The following is an 8,929-nucleotide window of genomic DNA, read 5'->3' on the forward strand; positions in this document are numbered from 1 at the left end:
CCTGAAATTTGACAGCAATCTGACTGAGAAATGCATCAAGCCCTATACAAAACTCTATAAAAAATTACCAAGAAATCATAGATTCAGATTTTATTTCAATCAACGGCTCAAACAGACAGTGAATCATTGGGCTCTTCTATACGATGGATATACTAGTTTACCAGGAAGTAGGCAAAGGAACAGAACCTATGGATATTGTTGCTTATTTTCTGAAGGAATTGGTAGGGTGGGATTACCCAACTCTTGTGACTTAGGTATATAGGCAAGCTCTTCATTATAAAGCTTGAAAACAAGAGACCTCTTTCCAAGCCAAACAATGGGAGAATACTGTAGGGGGCGATTTCTCATTTGTGGTTCCTTACCAAGAAATTCTAGATCCTTCCCGGAAAAGGAAAGAACAAAACTAACTGTAGACCTTGCATTTGGAACTTTAGTGTTGCCCAATAAGAAAAAAGAAACTCTGGTGTTTGAAGATGATTTGAAGGATACCCATGTCATCCAAAGATGCAAGACCTTCCAGAGCTTGCACTTGAACTAGGTCTTACCAACTGAAGAAACCCAAGCCCTGATTTCCTCTTCACCCCAAGTTACAGGCCACTTACAGCCACTAGGGCCTAAAGGGCAGGGAACTGAGCAATTCCGGGCCTCCGCTGGATGCAAATATAACAGACGCTTTTTCATCCAACATCTTGGGAACGCTCGACACAAAGCCGAGTGTGCACCCAAGACAGGGTATCTAATCCGAAAAACGCTCGTGGGAATATAACCAAGTATTAGGAATCCACTGGAAATACCTAGATTAATTCCAAATACAAATAAGGTAAGCTTAATTTCGGTGTAAAATGTCGAAATCCTACTATGGATCATTTATTGCTCCAAAAATGGATTTGGGAAATCCCTAAATAATACACCCTGAAATCGGGCGAAACCCTAAACCCTGAATGCTAAAGGCCCTACCGATCAACAACATCGAGAAAAAAAATTCTTGTCATTTCCTTAAATCCACGTCTCAGGACCCGATCATGAAACGAAAAAGGACATTAGGATCAACCTCACAACTTCCAATAAGAAAACCCATGGCTTACCTCGTTCAACAGGCAATTCTTGGGAAGAAGTCGGGCAATGTCAGGCGGAAGCACAACATGCCTGCACACAGAAACAAGGACCAGGTCTCAAAGCACTTCCTTACTAAAACTAATAGGAACATTTTATAAGAGTTCAGCCTTCAAACCCTAAAACAAAGCCTTGAAACAGATATTTTTGTGTAACGAATTTGGCATTCAAACCCCTAAATTGAAACCCTAAACAGAGAACTTCAAAAAATAAAACATTAAAAGACCTTCAAACAGGGAACGTATCAGCCCTGTACTCATAGGTATCGTCGTAGAATACTGTATTTGGGGCATCTTTCCAGCCTGTAAATGGAATAATCATTTCCTTGGAGAATGTGCACATTCTGGCTCTTATAGTCTACAGTTGACATCCGTCCAATTCCTTCTGGTACATTAGATTCAGTTGCACCCAGGCCATACGCTGGCATTGGCATACGGTTTAATTGCCCTGAACCAGGAGCACCAATAATACTAGCAGATGGAAAATTCAGGACTTGTCCACTCTGAAGCTGAGAACCTTGAAGTTGTCCGGCATTTATAATAAAAAAATATAGTCTGATCTGCTCTACAACACAGTTAACGACAACGTTGTTTAAACTTTTCTCCAGGAACTTGTGTTCGACCGCTTTTACAGGAAAAAAAGATTCACTTATAGTCTCTGCTCAACTCTGTGATGACAAGAAAATCAATCCCTTTCTATTACAACCAGAAATAGCCAGATGCATTGGAAAGACAGGCTAGGGTCCTCGTTCATTATAGTTTTAGAGTCAAACCATCTAATTTTGTATCTGCAATTGCCAAATATCCAAAATAGTCGCTTAGAATAAACATCTTCAAAAAAAAACTTCAAGGGCTTCTCCAGTCCGGGAATGTTAGCAACCCTCTTCATTATTTCCTCTTTACTACTGCAAATTTTCAAGTCCTTGCCATTTCTAGCTCTGGACCTCATCTCAAGCTTCTTGCAATGGATCATCCAGTGTTTCTCAATTCTCATATGAACCGCCACATATTTGGGTTGAAATAGAATGGGCTCATTCTGATTTTATTCTGATCAATTCCAATTCGAGAGCTTAAGCTCTTCAGCTTGGATACAACTCTAGAGACTTTGGTGGACAAATTATCAACAAGAACCAGGCATTCAAAGACTCTGGCATAATCAAGAACAGGCCAATGGTCGTGCCAAAGAAAAGGGTGTTTACCCTCCAATTTAATAATGGTATGGTGATCCCTTTCAGGGGTATTGCATTGTTCCAGCTGTGCCATATCCCTTTCCACTGTCCACCGCCGCCCACTCCCCTTAGCCACAATGAAAACATCGGAAAAATTATGGGAATTCATGCTACTTATGCGAACGAAGCCGTTGCAGAGGGAATTGAAACGATGGAGCGAGAAGAGACGATCGATCCTAGGGCCTCTATACTCGCTGAATGTGCACGCCAGGTGTCAACCTTAAAAACAAAAAGATGACGAAAGTCTCTTTCAAAAAAAGGCCTATTGACCTAATAAACCAATTTTATAAATTACCTATGCTTACCATTTTAATGACATGTCATAACCGTTGCGGTGGTTCTTGTTTTCTCTATTCATGACATATCATCATCAACGTTATTGCCACTAGATGGCGTGCATTCCCTTAAAAAAATAAAAATATCCAACGTATCCGGGCCCTACCCTCCTTATGATATTTTGGCACCGACATTGTGGTAACCCGATGTCGGTTACATCTGACCATTGTGGGCATGGCGCGTGTACGGTGTGTAGGAGCAATCCGAAAGAAGCAAAGAGATCTTCACACCGCCACACCAAAACTATAAATATCACATTCTCCTCCTTTATTTCTATCTACTGCGTTCTCTCGTTTGTTGTTTGTTATATCGTCTGCAATTTTTACCAACTATTTGCTCGTCTTAGTGTTTTAAATTAGTATTAAGATGGCGCAAGCAGCACCAGAGCACAAGGACCGCGGTATGCTCGGCTTATTTGGCAAAAAGAAGGAAGGTGAGGGAAAGCAATCTCATGAGATTGGTCAGACTCCTGCTCGGACTGAGGCTGCCCCTTATTATCCAGCTGCTCCTCAGCATGGAGTCGAACACGGCCACGGTCATGGTCACGAGGGGCAATCTGATGAGATTGGGCAGACTCCTGCTCGGACTGAGGCTGCCCCTTATTATCCTCCTGCTCCTCAACATGGAGTCGAACACGGCCACGGTCATGGTCACGAGGGGCAGTTTACCCGTGAGGAAGCTGAGCAACAGAAACACACAGGAAAGGCTACACCTGATTATCCAGCTCGGACTGAGGCTGCCCCTTATTATCCAGCTGCTCCTCAGCATGGAGTCGAACACGGCCACGGTCATGGTCACGAGGGGCAATCTGATGAGATTGGGCAGACTCCTGCTCGGACTGAGGCTGCCCCTGATTATCCAGCTCGGACTGCGGCTGCCCTTTGTTATCCATTCGAACACGGCCACGGTCATGGTCACGAGGGGAAGTTTACCCGTGAGGAAGCTGAGCAACAGAAACACACAGGAAAGGCTGCCCCTGATTATCCAGCTCGGACTGAGGCTGCCCCTGATTATCCAGCTCGGACTGAGGCTGCCCCTTATTATCCAGCTGCTCCTCAGCATGGAGTCGAACACGGCCACGGTCATGGTCACGAGGGGCAATCTGATGAGATTGGGCAGACTCCTGCTCGGACTGAGGCTGCCCCTGATTATCCAGCTCGGACTGAGGCTGCCCCTTATTATCCAGCTGCTCCTCAGGATGGAGTCGAACACGGCCACGGTCATGGTCACGAGGGGCAGTTTGCCCGTGAGGAAGAAGCACCAGAGCACAAGGACCGCGGTATGTTCGGCTTATTTGGCAAAAAGAAGGAAGGTGAGGGAAAGCAATCTGATGAGACTGGGCAGACTCCTGCTCGGACTGAGGCTGCCCCTGATTATCCAGCGCGGACCGAGGCTGCCCCTTATTATCCAGCTGCTCCTCAGCATGGAGTCGAACACGGCCACGGTCATGGTCACGAGGGGCAATCTGATGAGATTGGGCAGACTCCTGCTCGGACCGAGGCTGCCCCTGATTATCCAGCTCGGACTGAGGCTGCCCCTTATTATCCAGCTGCTCCTCAGGATGGAGTCGAACACGGCCAGGGTCATGGTCACGAGGGGCAATCTGATGAGATTGGGCAGACTCCTGCTCGGACTGAGGCTGCCCCCGATTATCCAGCTGCTCCTCAGCATGAAGTCGAACACGGCCACGGTCATGGTCACGAGGGGCAGTTTACCCGTGAGGAAGCTGAGCAACAGAAACACACGGGAAAGATTCACCGCACGGAGGCTGCCCCTTATTATCCAGCCCCTTATTATCCAGCTCGGGCTGAGGCTACCCCTTATTATCCAGTTGCTACTCAGCCTGGGGTCGAACACGGCCACGGTCATGGTCACGAGGGGCAGTTTACCCGTGAGGAAGCTGAGCAACAGAAACACACGGGAAAGATTCACCGCACGCACAGTTCCTATTCTGTAAGTCTCTCTTTCTTCCTAATTCTTTTATTCCTCACTTATATCTTCGTTTCTTTATACTTCACATCTTTTTCCTGTGAACTGAAAAATGAATATATATATGTATAATTGCAGTCGAGCGATGAAGAGAAGGAAGGCGGAAAGAAGAAGGAAGGCGGAAGGAAGAAGAAAGGGTCGAAGGAAAAGTTCCCCGGGGAAGGAAAGCAGTACCCCGGCCAGCATGGGGGTGAAGAGGAAAAGAAGACGGGTATGCTTGATAAAATCAAAGCGAAGCTGCCGGGACAACATAACAAGAATGATGGGGAACAGTAAGAGAAGATAGTGTAAAGAAGACTCCCTGTCCATATATGTGAATTTGTGTTTACTCCTCAGGGCGTTGCTTATGGTATGTGCGTGTTGTGGGGTTTCGATTAGCAATGTGTTTGTGGTACAAAAGGGGATCAAAGTTACGAGTGTAATCCGATGAATCCGCATTGCCATTGTTATATAATTTGGTGATGTCAGAATTTGCGGTTTTATAATAAATGGGTTTCGGGTACCCTCTCTTACCTGAGCGTGTTTCCGATTTATCGGTTGAAGTTATGAGTATAGATTACAAATAGTTTATGTGATCAAACTTTTAGCGATGTTCATCAAGGCATTTTTAGTCGCAACGAGCAGCCGCAGTGTAAAGTAAACTCGTAATTCGATGTTTTGTTTTCTTAAAGATATATTTATCTTTGCAAGGTAACGACCTATTTATGTTTTTACGTTGCACTTAGTGATTGGCCTCGATAATTTTTAACTAAGAATTAATTATGTTTTTAAGTTGCACTTTAGTGTGATTGGACTGGATAATTTTTTAACTAAGAATTAATTATGTTTTTAAATTGCAATTAGGGATTGGTATGGATAAATTTTTAACTAGGATAATAAGAATTAATCTAAAGAAATTTGTGTATTGTCAGTGAATATAACTTAGTTGGAATAATTTTGTTTCGGCTTTTTAGCAAAAGCGGTTTATATTGAATAATTTTCTCTAAATAATACACTCACTTATTCTATAATATTGTAAATTAATTTTATTATAAAATATAAAAAGTTATTAAACTAAATCTTATAAAATTGAAATTTATATAATATATATTTATATATTAAATTGTTCTCTATTAATTCAAAAAAATATGTTTTTTCATTATTAAATATTATATAGATGGTAAGGATTCAATAAATTGTTAATTTCATAATTAAAGTTAAAAAGACGAAATTGAATATAAACCATATTTTTAAGTATTTTTTAATATTAACAATATATTTTTTAAATTTCAATAAAGGCGTGTTAACTTTAATGAACATGTATCCACAAACTCTTAAGCTCCTTTTTCATTACATTCATTCCACTCACCAAAATAAGCCCCCTTTGAAATTCGTGTTTATTCATTTCATTTCAAATTCAAATCGTGCATTTTCTTATTTCTTATTTTCTTATTGCGTCTTTGTTTTGACTTTATCTATCTTGATTGCAGATTTCAATCTAACAAATGGTACATTGGTTAAAAGGTTACCCTCATCCTCATTCATTAGAATTTAAAACAAACTTTGGTTAAAATGTTATCTTCGTCATTTTTCATTAGAATTTAGAACAATTTTGAAATTTGTAAGAGAATTAAGTTTAGTTGTTTTTTGCATGATTTTATGTTGCATTTATTTGATACTTCATTTTAAAATTGTCCTATTTCATAGTCATCCTTATCTTGATTATTTGCTTGTAATTTTTCCTCAATTAAATGTATAAGAATTTAAGTGACTTTATTTCTCTCTATCCAGTACTATAATATTTCCAAAATCAACCATAAAATTCAACATTATTGTGAATAAACCAGCCTCCCTAGTTCTCTTATAAATAAGAACAACCATCACTCTCGTCAATTAGGTTGTGCAACATTTTTCCTCTTTTATATATGTAATTGGAACTTTTCTCTATTTATAATTCTTATTAAATTTTCAAGGGAAAAAATCTTTCAGTTACGAAATTAAGCCTATAAGCTTTTTATGGTGAAGTTCTTCCTCACACGACACTGTACCAGATTGGTCGGTCTAACGAATATGCTTTTTTTCAGACAGATGTCAAATATTCTGAGTTGATGCTTCTAAGCCCAGCGGACTGACGATCCATTTTCGTATTCTCTTCGACGGCCAGGTGTGTATTTTCCTTGAGGCGCATGGCTCCGAAAGGCTAGCTCGAAGCCAACGTCATCGTCGTACGACTAATCTGCACGGGTATGCTTGAAGGTTATGGTGTGTGCTAGATTTGGGCTCCATAACAGGGATGAGCAAGGCTATGGCTATCCTGTGGTAAGATTCTAGAACATGATTCAATCCTCTGGTTCATGTGTGAATTCTTCCAATGATGCATTGCTCATGGCCCGTGCGTGGATCCCAAAGTGAAGGGCCTTTTCTTTCATCAGACTGGAGTGGCGATCGAGCTTTCAAAGATTTCAGAGTTCATTAAGGATGTGAAACGACTTGGACGCTTCGATATGTTGAATTTTCACCACGTGTGCATGCCATCTATCAGTTTGACCAGCCCATCGATGTTTCTCACGCCAAGCAAGCCATCTGGGATATCCTGTTGCCTCAGAACCCTCGATTCTCTTGCATCATGGTATCATATACTCAATTCCTTCATACTTTGTATATTCATGGAGGATCTGTGAATCCACTGGCATAACTGTTCTGGTTTTACTATATTGAACTAACCAGGAGTTGTTTTCTGTGGTCGCAGACAAAAGATGACAAAGGAGTTGCAGAGTGGAAGAAAGTGGAAGTGGGTGTGAATGATCATGTTTTTGTTCCCTAACTTTCCTTTTTTTCCCTTTGTACTTGAAGACTACAATGAATATGTGAATGAGTACATTTCCGATATGCATCTTAGGCTGCTTCCTCCTTCTCGTCCTCTCTAGAAGTTTCATTTTCTCAACAACAAGACCAACCCGACATCAACGAAAGTGATTCTTAACTTGCATCATGCTCTGGGAGATGGAGCTTCTCTCATATCTTTATCGCTTTCCTGCTCTACCAGGGCTGATAATCGCAGTGATCCCACTTTGAATGTGCCCATCTCTTCCAGAATCTCAGATTTCCCAAATCCATGGGTTCACCATTCATAATGTATGCCAGCAGGTTTTCACGATTGTGCTTATAATGTGGTACACACTGCTCAATTTGATCAGCAATTTATTAAGACAAAAATGGATGGACGGCAGTCAGTTGCCAATTCGGGGAGGTCCTAGAGTGGAGTGGAGGCCGAAAGTCACGTCTTCTTCTACTTTCACAATGGAAGACATTCAGCACATCAAAAATTCTAATGGAGGGGTAATTTTTTAGTTTGCTGTTAATTATGCAACTTTTTACAATTAGGATTTGGCTTTGTTGAACCCTGCTGCATTGATTTACAGACCGTGAATGATGTGATAATGGGCGTCGTATTTTATGGACTTCATCGCTACCTGCGAATTATTCTCGGCTGCCCCAAACCCTTAAATCTCTTTTTCTTTAATTTTCTCATTTATGTATTTCCACTGCCTAATTCCTAATAGTTGAGATTTTGAATGCAGATGAAAAAATTGTTGGGACAGTAGAAAACTTGAGATTAAAGGTGTTGGTCTTCATGAACACTAGAGCCAACCCCTGCCCCAAGGTATGGTTTAGTAAAGCTTTGGTTGTCGTCGCAGTTTGAAAGGCATTTTGTTTTTTTTGTATCCAGTCAAATGAATGTTGGTAACACATGTGGAAATGAATTGGATTTGAACCAGATGGTTAAACCCAACAATAAAGCGGCTTGGGGAAAACAGATTTGGGTTTTTAAATGTTGGAATACCGATCAAGAAGTTCGATAATCCTCTAGACATTCTTAGTAATGTAAAAGAAAATCTAGATAGAAAGAAAATGTCATTGACGGTCTTCATAATGGACAAAGCTCTGGGCTATGTAACAAAAGTAAGTGAAAGGACCTCAAGTACATGAGTACATCAATTATTATATTATTATTGTTGGCATTTGTGGTAGAGATTATAGAAGAAAAACCTAAAACTGAGTTGCTTATTATGATATGGAATGTTGTTGTAGTAATAGGTATCAACTAAATCGATGTGCAAAACCCTTACAAACACCACGCTTAATGTAACAAATATGGTCGGGATGGGAGAACAGATATCCCCACTGGATATATGGTTAAAACTTCATATTTTTGGCTATCTGTTGTACCCCAGGTTTGATGTAGCCCTTTCTTTTGTTTTATCTGGAAATTAATGTATCATA

The 8,929-nt window shown here is 40.9% G+C and overlaps 1 protein-coding gene across 2 annotated transcripts; it reads left to right on the top strand.

Moving 5' to 3' along the window:
• The first annotated feature begins 2,947 nt into the window (after positions 1–2,947).
• Positions 2,948–5,379, top strand: LOC149247468 (uncharacterized). Of its 2 annotated transcripts, XM_089458234.1 has the most exons (3): positions 2,948–3,646; positions 3,677–4,630; positions 4,745–5,340. In XM_089458234.1, the coding sequence occupies exons 1-3, from the start codon at positions 3,044–3,046 to the stop codon at positions 4,940–4,942; spliced, it is 1,755 nt and encodes a 584-aa protein (XP_089314360.1). In that variant the 5' UTR covers positions 2,948–3,043; the 3' UTR covers positions 4,943–5,340. The 2 variants fall into 2 exon arrangements, with proteins under 2 accessions (XP_089314360.1, XP_089314359.1); XM_089458233.1 differs by having other exon boundaries at positions 2,948–4,630; positions 4,745–5,379.
• The last annotated feature ends 3,550 nt before the right edge of the window (positions 5,380–8,929 follow it).

The sequence above is a fragment of the Pinus tabuliformis genome, chromosome 7 (genome assembly GCF_031772625.1).
Source record: "Pinus tabuliformis cultivar Carrire ecotype Pingquan chromosome 7, CPIR1, whole genome shotgun sequence".
NCBI classification, from domain to species: domain Eukaryota; kingdom Viridiplantae; phylum Streptophyta; class Pinopsida; order Pinales; family Pinaceae; genus Pinus; species Pinus tabuliformis.

Coding starts and splice junctions, on each gene's coding strand:
- LOC149247468 (XM_089458233.1), top strand. CDS start 3,044: ATGGCGCAAGCAGCACCAGAGCACAAGGACCGCGGTATGCTCGGCTTA. Junction 4,631..4,744: donor GCACGCACAGTTCCTATTCT/GTAAGTCTCTCT, acceptor GTATAATTGCAG/TCGAGCGATGAAGAGAAGGA.